At 37.6% G+C, this 17,025-nt stretch overlaps 1 protein-coding gene across 3 annotated transcripts in view; it reads right to left on the bottom strand.

The window, feature by feature from the left end:
- The window catches only part of KLHL5 (kelch like family member 5), a 90,550-nt gene that overhangs the window by 51,856 nt on the left and 21,669 nt on the right, over positions 1-17,025 (bottom strand). The window contains exons 1-2 of one of the 3 annotated variants that reach the window (XM_040238026.1): positions 11,509-14,402; positions 10,297-10,395 (exon numbers count right to left, since the gene is read on the bottom strand). The exons of 1 other annotated variant lie outside the window; for it this stretch is intronic. In XM_040238026.1, coding sequence (XP_040093960.1) covers positions 10,297-10,395; positions 11,509-11,891 — 482 coding nt within the window. In that variant the 5' untranslated portion in view covers positions 11,892-14,402. Of the gene's footprint in view, positions 1-10,296; positions 10,396-11,508; positions 14,403-17,025 lie in introns of those variants that run through there. One more of the 3 variants, XM_040238027.1, reaches the window with a different exon arrangement.

Raw genomic sequence — 17,025 nt, 5'->3', positions numbered from 1 at the left:
TTTTATTTCTTTGATGTTACTAAGATGGTAAGTCATATTTCAAAGAACTGCATCATGAGATCATTCAAATCTTTTATAACAGACATTCAATATAGAATATGAACTCTATATTGCTGCATATTTCCAGGTCACAGGGAAACATTTAATTTCTACCTTACTGTTCCTCTGCAGTAGGCAATCAATTTGTAAGTCAGAAAAATGCCTAAACATAGAAAAGCGGCAAGTATCAAACAAATCAAGCCACCAACTATGTAAGATAAAGCACTGCACCAGTTATTAAAACTGTGGGGATGCAAAGAAGATATGATTTTTTTTTTCAGTGAAGGGACTTGGAATTTGAGGAGCTGAGTTTTATGAAGTAGAAAAAAAGTAAATAGCAAGAATAATCACTTGCAATTCTTCAGATTTCACATGTGTGCACACACACAGTATGCACTACAGCCAAAACTACCTCTTTATTACAAATTATTTAGATTTCTTCACTTTCATCACCAGAACTTGCATTAGGCTTTTTTTTTTTTTTTGTATTTATTTATTTGCTATGCTGGGTCTTAGCTGTAGCATGCAGGAATTTTAGTTGTGGCATGTGGGATCTAGTTCCCTGACCAGGGATGGAACCTGGGCCCCCTGTATTGAGAGCTCTGAGTCTTTGTCAGTGGACCACGAGGGAAGTATCTGCATTAGGCTTTCTTAATGGAGTAATTTTTTCAAAAGAAGTTTTAAGAATCACTTCCTAAGGATTATACACTATATGATTCTGAGTAGAAAACAAAGCTGCATTGAAACTCTATTCATGGTCTGTCTGGCTCACTCCCTAGGTAAGTGATTTACTCCTAGCCACCTGCCTCAGCTTTTGGCATTCAGAATTCATGCCTTTGCCAATGTGCAAATGACTGTATCATGAATCTTTTGGCATCTTTCGCACATATTCAAAGTCACAAATGTAAAATAAGAATGTAAGTTTCTTAGTATAGGCTAGCAGTCTCTAAAAGAATTTTATGCATATCCTTTATAGTATACTTTTAAGCATATGCCCCAATATATAGACATTTGACTTTATAAAAGATATACATATATCATACAATTATTTATATTATAAAACAAAAAATAGAGATTTAAAAGATAAAATGTAAATAAATACATTCCAATTATCCGTATTGTACCATCCCTCCAACAAATTATCTTGTACATTCCCAATTGGTATCAGAATACAAAGAAAGGAAAGATCAGCATGGGCTAGTGTCTGGAAAGGCAACAAGTAACAGGTGAGATCTGATTACTGAAATTCTAAGAGTTTAGATGAGTAACTTGGAGTTTAGATGAGTAACAAGGAAGAGGAATTGGAGTCATCTCTTTTAAGGTGAGGACAAGGCAAGGTGCATACAGAGAAATGACAAGAGGCAAAGAAAAAGACCTTCACCTCTTCCCTTCTCAAGAGAAATATTTTTGAATTTAAGGCGTTCGCTGCTGGTCCTGTGGCCAGAATATCTGTAGGGAAGAGTTAAATGTTGTTTATATAAGAATCAAAATGTCTAAAACAATAATCAGTGTGAAGGAGAAGAGCCAGTGGGCACCCTCATGCAAGGCTGCTGAGAATTAAAATAGTTAACACCCCTGAAGGGCTTGCCAGGTGTTTCAGTGGGTAAAGAATCCACCTGCAATTTAGGAGCCATAGGAGACGCAGGTTCGATCCTTGGGTTGGGAAGATCCCCTGGAGAAAAGCATGGCAACCCACTCCAGTGTTCTTGCCTTGAAAATCCCATGGATGGAGAAGCCTGGTGGGGCTACAGTTCATGGGGTCACAAAGAGTCGGACGTGACTGAAGCGACTGAGTATGGACACACTTGATGTTCCTGAAATGACTTTGAGAATACAGATCAAAAATCCCCAAAAATGTGCACACTCTTGGGGCTTTATCTAGAGGAAATAGTCATCTGTATGCAGAGATCTAGCTAGGAGGTGTAGGGGAGAGAGGGTTATCACAGGTTGTTTCCGATCAGAAAATATTGGTTAAATAACCACAAGTTTTGTCTGTGCATAGAATGATTCAGCTATTTAAAAAGATACAGAAGAACATTTAATGCCATAGCAGGTTGTTTTATTGGATATTGCCTTTGCCTATCCAGGATTCTTTTTTACGGTGACAGATCCATTTCTCCCTTTTGGGAAACCACACATTCCCTACCTCAGCTCTCAGGGATTGGGCAGAGGTGACTCCTCCCACTGAGCAGAGGTGAGCAAGGGACCAAGGCCTGGCCAATAGGAGTGTCATATCTTCTGGCAATCACGATCAGTTGGGTGGATGTGAGAGCCAAACAAGGCCAGAGACAGTTTCAAGATGCTTGTTGATGCTCTTGGAAAAGAGTCACTCTCTTTCCACTGAGGAGGCTAAGCTGATAAAACGTAGGCTTGGAGCTGCTAGCGGATTTTTGCTACCACCCAGATAGCCTGCATAAGGAAATGCCATCACAGAGGAAAAGAGAATCTAGAAAGGGAGGGAAAAAAGGATTTCTGGCCTTATTTGAGTATTTGAATTCATCATATCTAAACTTGAGCTTTTATTTACCTCTGTGAATCAAAAACTTTAGTTTTTTGCTTGTCAGTTTGAGTTGGGTTTCTGCCTTTTGTGACCTACTTTTTATGTTTGTTGTTGTTTAGTCAGTAAGTTGTGTCTGACTCTTTGTGACCCCATGGGATTTCCCAGGCAAGAATACTGGAGTTCGTTGCCATTTCCTTCTCCAAGGGATTTTTCCAACTCATGGATCAAACCCACATCTCCAGCTTGGCAGGCGGATTCTTTACCACTGAGCCATCTGGAAAGCCCCTAATTTTATGTTTCAGCTCAGTTCAGTTCAGTAGCTCAGTCATGTCTGACTCTTTGGACTGTAGCAGACCCCATGGACTGTAGCACGCCAGGCCTCCCTGTCCATCACCAACTGCCAGAGCCTACTCAAACTCATGATCGTTGAGTCGGTGATGCCATCCAACCAACTCATTCATTATCGTCCCCTTCTCCTCCTGCTTTCAATCTTTCCCAGCATCAGGATCTTTTCCAATGAGTCAGTTCTTCACATCTGGTGGTCAAAGTATTGGAGTTTCAGCTTCAACATCACTCCTTCCAAACACTCAGGACTGATCTCCTTTAGGATGGACTGGCTGGATCTCCCTGAAGTCCAAGGGACTCTCAAGAGTCTTTTCCAACACCACAGTTCAAAAGCATCAGTTCTTTGGCACTCAGCTTTCTTTCTAGTCCAACTCTCACATCCATACATGACTACTGAAAAAAAACCATAGCTTTGTCTAGACGGACCATTGTTGGCAAAATAATATCTCTGCTTTTTAATATGCTGTCTAGGTTGGTCATAACTTTTCTTCCAAAGGGCAAGTGTTTTTTAATTTCATGGCTGCAGTCACCATCTGCAGTGATTTGTGAGCCCCCAAGAATAAAATCTGTCACTGTTTCCCCATCTATTTCCCATGAAGTGATGGGACCAGATGCCATGATCTTGGAAGAAATGGAGTAGCCATCATAGTCAACAAGAGAGTCCAAAATGCAGTACTTGGATGCAATCTCAAAAACGACAGAATGATCTCTGTTCATTTCCAAGGCAAACCATTCAATATCACAGTAATCCAAGTCGATGCCCCAACCACTAATGCTGAAGAAGCTGAAGTTGAACAGTTCTATGAAGACCTACAAGACCTTCTAGAACTAACACTCAAAAAAGATGTCTTTTTCATTATAGGGGACTGGAATGCAAAAGTAGGAAGTCAAGAAACACCTGGAGTGACAGGCAAATTTGGCCTTGGAGAACAGAATGAAGCAGGGCAAAGGCTAATAGAGTTTTGCCAAGAGAACGCCCTGGTCATAGCAAACACACTCTTCCAACAACACGAGAAGACTCTACACATGGACATCACCAGATGGTCAATACCGAAATCAGACTGATTACGTTCTTTGCAGACAAACATGGAGAAGCTCGATACAGTCAGCAAAAACAAGACCGGGAGCTGACATGGCTCGGATCATGAACTCCTTATTGCCAAATTCAGACTTAAATAGAAGAAAGTAGGGAAAACCACTAGTCCATTAAGGTATGATCTAAATCAAATCCCTTATGATTATACAGTGGAAGTGAGAAATAGATTCAAGGGATTAGATCTGATAAGACAGAGTGCCTGAAGAACTACAGACAAAGTTTTAGTTTCGTGACATTGTACAGGAGACAGGGATTAAGATCATCTCCAAGACAAAGAAATGCAAAAAAGCAAAATGGTTCTCTGAAGAGGTCTTACAAACAGCTGTGAAAAGAAGAGAACCAAAAAGCAAAAGAGAAAAGGAAAGATATACCCATTTGAATGCAGAGTTCCAAAGAATAGCAAGGAGAGATAAGTATTCCTCAATGATCAGTGCAAAGAAATAGAGGAAAACAATAGAATGGGAAAGACTAGAGATCTCTTCAAGAAAATTAGAGATACCAAGGGAATATTTCATGCAAAGATGAGCACAATAAAGGACAGAGATGGTATGGATCTAACAGAAGCAGAAGATACTAAGAAGAGATGGCAAGAATACACAGAAGAACTGTACAAAAAAGATCTTCATGATCCAGATAATCACAATGGTGTGATCACTCACCTAGAGCCAGACATCCTGGAATGTGAAGTCAAGTGGGCTTTAGGAAGCACCACTACAAACAAAGCTAGTGGAGGTGATGGAATTCCAGTTGAGCTATTTCAAATCCTAAAAGATGATGCCGTGAAAGTGCTGCACTCAATATGCCAGCAAATTTGGAAAACTCAGCAGGAGCCACAGGACTGGAAAAGGTCAGTTTTCATTCCAATTCCAAAGAAAGGCAACGCCAAAGAATGTTCAAACTACCGCACAATTGCACTTTTCTCACACGCTAGCTAAGTAATGCTCAAAATTCTCCAAGCCAGGCTTCAACAGTTTGTGAACCGTGAACATCCAGATGTTCAAGCTGGTTTTAGAAAAGGCAGAGGAACCAGAGATCAAATTGCCAACATCTGTTGGATCATTGAAAAAGCAAGAGAGTTCCAGAAAAACATGTTACTTCTGCTTTATTGACTATTTCAAAGCCTTTGACTGTGTGGATCACAACAAGCTGTGGAAAATTCTTCAAAAGATGAGAATACCAGACCACCTGACCTGCCTCCTGAGAAATCTGTATGCAGGTCAGGAAGCAACAGTTAGAACTGGACATGGAACAACAGACTGGTTCCAAATAGGGAAAGGAGTACGTCAAGGCAAAAATGTTGCAAAACAGTATGCACAATGAAATTCAGTTTTTATTCTAAAAACATATTTTTATTCTATACTAGTATAAACTATACTGGAAGAACACTTCCTCAAATTGTTAACAGTTATTATTTCAAGGTGGTAGGGTAATTAGTGATTTTTCTTTTTTTATTTCTGCTTATCTCTATCTGCTAATGTCTAATGGTAAAAAAAAATAATAATAAACAATATTGAAAAAAACTCATCAAAAATTAAATCAAAAGGATTCTGAAGAGACACCTATCCAGCTGTCTTCACCTCTTGTACCCTGTTGATCATGACCCCCAAATCATTCTTCACATCCACCACAGTAGTGAGTTTTACCTGGACACACGGCTACCCAGGCAGATACCACATCTGAACTTCCTTTGCTACTCACTGTGGCCATGTGACTAGGTTTTCAACAATGGCACATGCGCAGAACTGATGTCTGTAATTTGTGTTAATAGCTTAATGACCTCCCTGCTCTTTCCTTGCTCAATCCCACAGGCTAGAATGCGGAGGGGGAGCTTAGGAAGCTTTGACCATAAAGAAAGAATAACGCCCTATGGGATGGAGAAAGAGTATTGAAGGAACCTAGGTCTCTGAGGGAACTTGGGTAGCAGAGCTACCTGTCTGCCCTGAGCCATTTGCCCATTTGTGAGATGACAGAGAAATAAACTTCTATTTTATTTGAGACACTATATTTCTGAATCTCTTATCATCTTAGCCTATTCTCTACTAACATACTCCCTAAAATTAAATGGCTAAATTATACAGCTTTGTGCATATGAGTGATTGTGTGTATGTCTGTATCACTGTTTTTCATGCCTAATTTATCTAATTCTAAAAATGTAAAACTTGTCTATTTACAAATGGATGAACATATAAGCAGTTAAGTGTCATAAAAGTTTCCTCTGCCTTAAAAATTTGGACTTACAAAGGTCAGTTGTGCAACTCTAGAACCCATCAGCTGTTTTGCTAAGCTAATTCTTTTTGGGAACTAATGATTCCAATAAATTTCCATTCTGTTTAAACCAGCCAGTCAGTTTCAGTTGCTTAAAACTAAAGAACACTGATTGATACAATGTAAAGATAGGCTTTAGGGGATTTATGAAGCAGAGACATTACTTTGCCAACAAAAGTCTGTTTAGTCAAGGCTATGGTTTTTCCAGTAGTCATGTATGGATGTGAGAGTTGGACTATAAAGAAAGCTGAGCACCGAAGAATTGATGCTTTTGAACTGTGGTGTTGGAGAAGACTCTTCAGAGTCCCTTGGACTACAAGGAGATCCAACCTGTCCATCTTAAAGGAAATCAGTCCTGGGTGTTCATTGGAAGGACTGATGTTGAAGCTGAAACTCCAATACTTTGGCCACCTGATGCGAAGACCTGACTCATTGGAAAAGACCCTGATGCTGGGAGGGATTGAGGGCAGGAGGAGAAGGGGACAACAGAGAATGAGATGGTTGGATGGCATCACGGACTAAATGGAGATGAGTTTGGGTAAACTCCGGGAGTTGGTGATGGACAGGGAGGCCTGGCGTGCTGCAGTCCATGGGGTCGCAAAGAGTCAGTCACGACTGAGCGACTGAACTGAACTGAACCCTGTATGAAAAATTTAACATATGTGTGTGTACATACATGCACATATAGACACACACATACAGAGGGTTTTCTGGGGAAAGGTTCTATAGCTTATGTCAAGGGTATCCATGATATGACTTGGGCTTATGTGTGAGGAGGACATTGCAATACATCCTTTCTTGATATAGGTAAAATATAGTAGAACTTCTTTGCCATCTCTGGAAGCAAAGGTTTTTTTCATGTGGAGATGTGTAAGATTTTAATTTTAAAATGAATCAGAATTAATAGACTGGCTCAAAGAAGATGTTTGACATAAAAACATAATATTAAAAAGGGTCAACAACAGAAAGAGACACTACTAACTACTTTCAATTAATTCGACATAAATTCTTGGGTTTAAAATTTATGCTCCTATTAAGATCTGTCCTAATCTAGACTTCTATTAAATAAAGAATGCTTCATCTAATGAGAAAAAAAAGGGTCAAGAAAAAAGGGACAGCACTTGAGAAATGCTATATTATGAAGATAACCCCTTGCTGGGAGAGAAGGGCCTAAATGTCTTCAGGATGAATCAAAGAAAGGCAAATCAACAGACCAGGAACAGAAGAGTTCATGGATATCTGCTGAAACAGAATAGCAAGCAATGAATACAGTGGATCAGATGACTGTGGGTAAATGGCTGTCAAGAGATTATACCTGTAAGTCAGTCAGAGGTGGCTTGTTTCAAGAACCACGCTGAGAAAATTAGTTGAGGAGAGAAGGTAAAACTGGTTAGCATGAATCTGTAACTATTATGTTAATCCAAAGCGAACTCAGTGATTAAATGAAAAGTCACAGAGAACTTTCTACTGGTATTTGTCTATGAAATTTACATGTTAATGGTTTGGATTCAAAATGCAGCTATTTCCAAGAGACCAAGGTCAATATTAACAATGTTAAGTCAGATTGATATCTATCATTGATTTGGGTGTGATGAAAATGGCACTTTACCTTTGCAGTCTTCCTCCCTAAAACTTATAACCCCAGTTTAATCATGAGAAAAGTATCAGACAAATCCCAACTGAGTAAGACATTCTGTAAAATACCTAACCACTACTCCCCAAACTGCCAAGGTCATCAAAAACAAGGGAAGTCAGAGAAACTGTCACAGCCTAGAGGAGCCTAAGGATATATGATGATTAAATGTAATCAGTATCCTAGGTGGGATCCTGTAACAGAAAAAGAACTTTAGGTATTTAGACATTAAGGGAATCTGAATAAAGTATGGTCTTTAGTTAATAACAATGTATCATATTGGTTCACAGTAATGGATACACCATGTTCTAACATGTTAATAACTGTTAGGGAAATAATAGGGAAAACTGGGTGTGGGATATATAGGAACTCACTACATTATCTCTGTAGTTTTCCTGTAAATCTGAAAGTATTATAAAAATATAAACTTTAGTTTTTTAAAAATGCAGCTTCATTTTACTATTTTTGAGCAAGTTACTTAACCTTTCCATGCCTCACTCACTGGCCTCATCTCTACAGTTAGAATGACAATAGTGACAATCTAACTCAGAAATCTGTGAAGACTAAATGATGTAACACAGTACTAAAATGCTTAGAACAGTGTCTCACAGACATTAAATACCCAGTCAGTATTAGCTATTACTTTATTGGGATATTTATAAAATACAGTAGTATTTTAAATACTACTATTTTAAATAAATTAAAAAATAATCTGAAATAAAAAATGTTTAACTTTATAAACAAGGTTGAAATAATGAAAATTTCTTCACTATGTAAAAATACCATAATTTCAAAGTTGGCCAATCAAATACAGTGTAAACTTGTGTTTATGTTATGGTCCCATGATGAGTTATCATGTAAACCTGACTGGCCCTGGTGAAAATTCATCTTGAGTTACAGTCATAGAAACCTACTGCTCACACAAAGGTCACAATTCTGTTACTCAGGGCCTAAAATTCCTCCAGATGTAAAAATCAAAGTTTGTATTTTAATAACAAAGTAACAACATTGAAGAAAAAGTGGCTAAGCTACAGACACAAGTCAAAGTTAAAAGATAAGAAACTTTTAAATCACTGAGATGTGAGACAGCAGAAATTACCATAAATTGAAGAGTCAGGCAGGTTTGAATACAACTGATGAAACATATATCATATGAATTCCCCTATCATGTCATGTCAGTCTATGGTATACTGAAATAAAATGTTTGCTATATATTTTATTACAGATAGTATATAAGGAAAAGAACTATTCCCAAGTTATATACAAAATTTGATGAATGTCAGTGTAGCTTCTTTTGACATTAACAGTGATAGTTTTTGATTTGTTTACAGTAGAAGGGCAACCACCTAGAGAGATTGCCCACTTAATCAAAAAGCTGGAGGCAAATAAATGTATCCTCATGATGAAGATCAAAGACTTAGAGCTGGAGGATTGAAGAAGGGTATGAAAACTGATACATTTAATCTGGAAAAAAAATGGAAAAGTAAAAGTACACACACAAATGACATTTCTAAAGTCTAAAATGATTTTCACTTTTTTTGCAGTAAGATGTTGGGATAGAAATTTTAAGCCACCAAGAATATTAAATTTCTTTGACACATTTCCTCTCATATCTAAAAATCGAAGACATTTTCTTTAAGCACATTTTATTTTTGAAATAGTATTTTAGAAAGAGTTTGGTCACTGCAGATGTCAACTGTTTATTCCCTTACTATTTCTCAATCTCCTCTATTAGCATTTTTTTTAAAAAAACAACTACATTCATTTTAAATTTTAGAAAATATAATTTTCTGATTTTTATAACTCCTACAAATAAAAACATCAATTATATATTCTTGAACTATGCACACAGCAATCTCAGTCCAAAAAAAAAAGCAATCTTTTTCTGTCATAATGACTGTCCCATCAAGATGACATTTTAATGTGGATACTAAAGAATAGAGTAACTTAATTTCGGTAATCATTAGCTTTGCAAACTACCTTTCCTGTAAGGAAGTAAATTACAGTGACCCAGGAGTGTGTAATGTAAGATTATATACATGTATATAAATTTTATACTCCCTCACATATGTATAATCTCTCCAAGTAGTAGACACATGTTAAGATTTTTATAACATGCTGGTAAATGACTGAACCCTTTTTTTCCTCTAATTTTGTTAAAATATTTTTGATACATTATATTGATTTTCAAATGCAAAGATGATTGATTACTCTTTGGTTTCTCACAAAAATGGTAAACCCTGAACCTTTTACTAAATAAATCACTCCTTTTATGGCAACAAGTATCCAAAGAAAACACAAAACAATGAAACCATATTAATTCAAATGATCTCCATATGAAAATTATCAGTGGCTTCTATTCTCTTAATGCTAAATCATGAACTAATTAAAATTTTTAAAATTAAATATACTAGTTACCTATGTAAAGATATTCCCCTCTCTCCATTACACAAATGAGCATAGATGACTGGTCTATATTTGTTACTATTCCAACACCACAGTTCAGAATTCCATATTCTGAAGATTTGAAGAGAAGGTGGTAAATATCCCCAAGTAAGAGATACTTGAATATATGAACTCATTTTGTCTCCATCTCTTATGATGCCTATATTAATAATAACCAACATACAAATTACAAGTGTTATCAAAAGCTGCAGAGAAATTTTAAAAGAAAAAGGATCTAGTAATTAATCTAGAAAAATAAGCCTTTAAATATTTTTGAGTGAAGATGAATCAGAAGGGTGACTTTCAGGCTCTAACTTATTTCTTAAGATGTGATAGTAGTTTAAACTGATTAAGAAGAAAATTCATTTCAAAAGTAAAGCCTGGCTCCATGGGTGAAAATGGATAAAGTCATATGAATTTAACCAATTTTTAATTTTCAAACTCATTTCCCCTTCTTTTTGCCCCCTTTTTACCAGCTGACCACATCTAGCTCCTCGATGTTCCCTTATACTTTCCTGAAGGAATGTCCTTCATTTCCCTAATTAGCACAATTTTCAGTGAAGTGAAGCTAACAGGAATTAGTAGCTGTCATCTTAGAAAGAGATGTGCTACTGTATTCTCTATTAGTCAAGAGGGCTGCAACATAGGACAAAGAGAAATAACCATAAGAAAAATATTATTGACAACCACAACAGTGTAAATAAAAATTACTGGCAACTACCATGTGCATCTCCTGGTAAAACCTTTCACTTTCACTAAAATTTAAAAATGACTATAATCTGTTGCAAACTGAAATGTCATAAAATTTTCTGTACTACAGAAATGTCTCCTACAGTTTTGCTATAAGACTATAGAAGGTACATGAATGAAGCAAACTACAAGGCATGATGCATTAAACTGCTACCATATATTATTTTCAAGGCAGAGCCAGATCTATATATGGAACACAAGATATTTAAAAATGAAAGCTATTTGTCTTTATAATTTTCCAGAATTAAAATCAATATTAAAACATTTAAAAATCCCAGTAAAAGTACCACATATACATACCAATATATATGTGTATTTATGTAGAGGCATATATATGTATAATCATAGATTTTAAACAATAATACTAAATTATTTTAAACAGTACAGAGAATATCCCCCCACACCCCATTTCTAACAGTAAAAAAAATAATCAACCTGCATGAACTGGAATCAGATTCATTTTCTTCTTCACTAGTGCCATCATCCACTTCTGGTCTATCCAGCCAATGTGCACCGCCACAATCTTCTGCTGTAAACTCAAATGCAGGGACTTCAGAGGTGGATGCCATTGGCCAAGAAGGTGAATTCTGAAAATCCAGTTGGCTGGACCTTCGGTAACCAATTGAAGCCAAAGGCAACTGCAGGCTACATGGATCTAAAAACTTTCTCCCACCGTTTGCTCCAGTCTGTCCTCGATTCCAAAATTCTCCCTGCTGGCTGTCAACTGTAGAATTAGGAGATGATGCTTGATGGCTAAACCACCTCCATCTGATTTTCAAAATCTGCTTCACATCAAACTCTTTACGAGAACCAGACATCCTCAGAGAAACCAAGTGATCGTCTAGGCAACGGGCAAAAAGCACTGCACACAGATTTGTGCATCCAACCAGACAAGAGAAGTATATGCCCTGCTGTACACAATAAACAAATTGAAAGGAAAATAAATCACATTCACATATATATCTACATTTACTTTTATACCAATATATCAGATCATAAAGAACAAAGGACAATGAAAAAAAGAGGAAACACGGTGGAACATTCCGTTCAATCAGAGCAAACTCTCATCCACCTATCCTGAAGCAGCTAGACTTTCCCCTGCTCTCCTTTCCCTTACTGACCATTAGCTCTCACAAACACTGACAGCATTCATTAAAGTCCTTTTAAATGCAGAACACCACCCCCTTTTCTTAAACCACAAATGACAGAGACAGAAAGCACTATCCCGTTGCAGTGTCTGTCTCTGCTGCTTAGTACGTTAACTCTTTTATTGCTGAAACAAGAAATGTATTCCAAAGCATTTTCCTTTGTACTTAAAAATCACTGTAAACCTAAAATATTTCTATTTTTATACTAAGTTCCTAAATGAATTTCACAATCACTTTTTTAGAAAGCATTTTTAAATCAGATTAGTTATAGTGATGTTGAAGCTGTACTCTGGATGGGGGTGAGAAAGGAGGAGAAATACAAAGGTGGGGCTCCCGTTTACTGCTCTCCTCTTCTGTTTTCTTCCTTAAGAAAAGGAGGGTGTTTCATTAATATAGTACGATACTGGGTAGGATTTCATTTGAGCAAAGAATATCGAGAAGACTGAAGAGAGGAAAAGTTTGGAAACTACAAAGGATCAAAATACGACAGTACTTACTCTTTTTTAAATGAATAACCTGAGGTCAGTATGGCTCTATAATTATGACTGAGCCATTCTGATTTAGTACAGTAGACAAATTTCTATGACACGACTTAGCAAAAGGAAAATGTGGCTCAAGAAAGATAACCTAGGACTGGGATAGGATTCTTTCTTGGGTGTACAAATACCCTAACGGTACCCTCTGTTGTTGACAAAACAAATGGTCTGAACATGGTTATAGCTAAGGCACATTGATAAAGCAAATAAAAATCTATCAAATACAATCAAATTTTAAAATACTGAATGGTAACTGTGAGCAAGACACTCTACCAAGCATTGTGGGGGACACCGATACACATCTTTGTTCTTACGCTCAAAAATAATTAAACTGAGTTACTGAAACAAAAAATGACAACTTAAATATAAGAAACACTATAATGCTGCAGTATTAACATTTTGTTACCTACAAACGTACAAATACAGAATTTGAGCTTTCAGGATGCCCAATATCTTTCAAATGACCAAAAAAAAAAAAGCTGCTTTGAAGGCTTACAAAATATTGTGAGGCATATACCTTAACTTTACACAAGAATAAAAATTATTCAGAGACCTAAGAATGAGGCATGAAAAGCCATATACAATTCTATGCCAAACATTGTACAACAAACCATAAATACTGTGAGAAAGAGAAAGGAGATATCAGCATGGTGTGGAGTGCTATGGGTCAGTTTGATTAGGGAGAAGGCTTCTAAGAATGGGAAGAAGTTGCGTAGGCAAAATGATGAAAGGTTTTATCAAGGAAGAAATGTATCAATAAAAGCATGAAGTGAGCATACTGACAAAGAAAGAGGGGGAGCTATCAGTTTGATCAGCCAACCAGACATTCCTAATTAATTTTAAGGAGTAATAAGAGACAAAGTTGCATGCATAAGATGACATAAAATGTCCTGAGCACAGAGCCAAAGTGTAAAGGCTAGCAGGCAATCTTAAGTGGACTGCTGAATAGGGCAATGCTTTTAGAAAGTTAATTTGGCAGTAGTTTGCAGCATGCATTACAGTATGAAATGATACTTTTCCCTCTTCTTCACCTCTGCCAGACTCTTCCTATCCACAACCTTCTAACTCCACTCTACCTATCCAACTTTGTTTCTAACTATTTTCCAACATGGACACACCACTTCAGAGTCTACATTATGGTGCTTCGTCTTCCACAATTTGTCTCCCAATTTCTCTAGTTTTGGAAATTCACTCATCCTTCAAGGTTTATCACTGGCACTGCTGCCCCTTAGAAAGGTTTCTCCAATTACTCTAGCCTTGTGGTTCTCAACAAGAGTAGTACCAACCCCTCTGCTCCCACACCCTGAAAGTAGGGGGCGTGGATTTTTAGTTGTTGGAATGACAAAAGAGGGCACTGAGTGGGCAGAGGCCAGAGATGGTAAATATCTGCAAGTACAGACCCACACAATGAAGAAACACCACTGGTACAGACCCACAATGAAGAAAGGCCACTGCAGTAGTTCATGATGATCTTACCATCACTGTCTTCACACAAATAAGTATATTTACCAAGCATGTATATGTTTAAGGCACCACAAGTTGTGGAAAGATACATAACAAAGATCTTTAAGAGGGCTATTTATTGTGGCAGAGAAAATAATTAAATGAACATTACAAATAAATAATTTATCTTAATAAATATAACATATAAATAAAATTTTAAATTGGATTCAATCTGTCAATATGAGAACACTTACCAGAGAGTCCATTTACAATGTGCCAGCTCCAATAACTAATTTTAATTGTTTTGCTGTTTGGTTGACTGGTTGAAGCCTGAACACAAGAATGGACTTTAAAGGCCACTGAGGTGGCAGACATTTCTCAGTATGTGATAGAGAAGAAATCCAAGAGGTGAATGTTAAAATGCTGAACCATGCCTCTAGTCCCAAGAGGAGCCAAAGACCCTTTTCACAGAGGAACTGAGAAATGCATTAAATAAATATCTGTTAAGTAGAGAAGCTCTTCTGAGTAGGCTAGAGATGCAGGTGCAAGATTAGCCCCTGAAACAGGCTTTCTCATTAAAGGGAAACTAGGATCTTCGGTTGGAGAAGGCAATGGCGCCCCATTCCAGTACTCTTGCCTGGAAACTCCCATGGACGGAGGAGCCTGGCGGGCTGCAGTCCATGGGGTCGCGAAGAGTCAGACACGACTGAGCGACTTCACTTTCACTTTTCACTTTCATGCATTGGAGAGGGAAATGGCAACCCACTCCAGTGTTCTTGCCTGGAGAATCCCAGGGACAGGGAAGCCTGGTGGGCTGCTGTCTATGGGGTCACACAGAGTCGGACACGACTGAAGTGACTTAGCAGCAGCACCAGCAACAGCAGGATCTTCGGTTGGCAAAGGTGAAGCAGCAGTTTTTAACCACTGCTGTAATAATCATGGGTTTAGTTGCATACATACATACGTATGCATGTATATACAACACCCTGCCCCATCCTTCTACGTCAGCAGGCTCACACTGCATGCTTTTCTTCACGGAGACACTTATTTTGTCCATCTTCACCACTCATTCTTCCTGGTAATCAATGTTGACAGCTTGGTGTATAGCCTTTCACATCTTTCTCCATGTTTATAAATTCATATCCAAACTTACACATTATAGTTTTTATTATTTTGTTTTATAAAAGAGATTATATTGTACATATTTTTGGCATTTTGCTTTTCTCACTAAAATGATATACATGGAAATATAAATTAATGATTTTTAAGAGTTGCATAATATTTCATAACTGTAAAACGCAATTTATTAAACTATTTCCTTGTTAGTGGGCATGCAGATTGATTTTATGCTTGTTTTATGCTATTAAAATAATTTTGAAATAAAAATCCTTGTGAGGCTTTTGTTATCTATGGGATTTATTCACAGAAGTGGAATTCCTGGGTTCAAAGTATGTCTATTTTAAATTTGAAAAGATAGTTAACTTTCATAAAATTCATATTTTCAAAACTAAAGTGAGTGCATCCTTATTTTCACAGGCCCACTAGTCAACAATAAGTATTATCAGTCAGTTCAGTTCAGTTGCTCAGTCATGTCTGACTCTTTGCAACCCCATGGACTGCAGAACGCCAGGCCTCCCTGTCCATCACCAACTCCTGGTGTTTACCAAACTCATGTCCATTGAGTTGGTGATGCCATCCAACCATCTCATCCTGTTGTCCCCTTCTCCTCCCACCTCCAATCTTTCCCAGCATCAGGGTCTTTTCCAATGAGTCAACTCTTCGCATGAGGTGGCCAAAATACTGGAGTTTCAGCTTCAACGTCAGTCCTTCCGAAGAACATTCAGGACTGATCTCATTTAGGATGGACTGATTGGATCTCCTTGCAGTCCAAGGGACTCTCAAGAGTCTTCTCCAACACCACAGTTCAAAAGCATCAATTCTTGGGTGCTCGCTTTCTTTATAGACCAGCTCTCACACCCTTACATGACTACTGGAAAAACTATCGTCTTGACTAGACGGGCCTTTGTTGGCAAAGTAATGTCTCTGCTTTTTAATATGCTGCCTAGGTTGGTCATAGCTTTTCTTCCAAGAAGCAAGCATCTTTTAACTTCATGGCTGCAGTCACCATCTGCAGTGATTTTGGAGCCCCCAAAAATAAAGTCTGACACTGTTTCCCCATCTATTTGCCATGAAGTGATGGGACTGGATGCCATGATCTTAGTTTTCTAAATGTTGAGCTTTAAGCCAACTTTTTCACTCTCCTCTTTCACTTCCATCAAGAGGCTCTTTAGTTCACTTTCTTCACTTTCTGCCATAAGGATGGTATCATCTGCATCTCTGAGGTGATTGATATTTCTCCTGGCAATCTTGGTTCCAGCTTGTGCTTCATCCAGCCCAGCATTTCTCATGATAGATATACTCTACATATAAGTTAAATAAGCAGGGTGACAATATACAGCCTTGATGTACTCCTTTTCCTATTTGGAACAAGTCTGTTGTTCCATGTCCAGTTCTAACTGTTGCTTCCTGACCTGCATACAGATTTCTCAGGAAGCAGGTCAGGTGGTCTGGTATTCCCATCTCTTGAAGAATTTCCCAGTTTGTTGTGATCCACACAGTCAAAGGCTTTGGCATAGTCAATAAAGCAGAAATAGATGTTTTTCTGGAACTCTCTTGCCTTTTTGATAAGCCAGCAGATGTTGGCAATTTGATCTCTGGTTCCTCTGCCTTTTCTAAAACCAGCTTGAACATCTGGAAGTTCACGGTTCACGTATTGTTGAAGCCTGGCTTGGAGAATTTTGAGCATTACTTTGCTAGCGTGTAAG

Source organism: Oryx dammah, unplaced genomic scaffold (assembly GCF_014754425.2).
Source record: "Oryx dammah isolate SB20612 unplaced genomic scaffold, SCBI_Odam_1.1 HiC_scaffold_3, whole genome shotgun sequence".
NCBI lineage: Eukaryota > Metazoa > Chordata > Mammalia > Artiodactyla > Bovidae > Oryx > Oryx dammah.
Note: the sequence above shows the minus strand (reverse complement) of the source record. Positions and strands in the feature narration are given on the sequence as shown.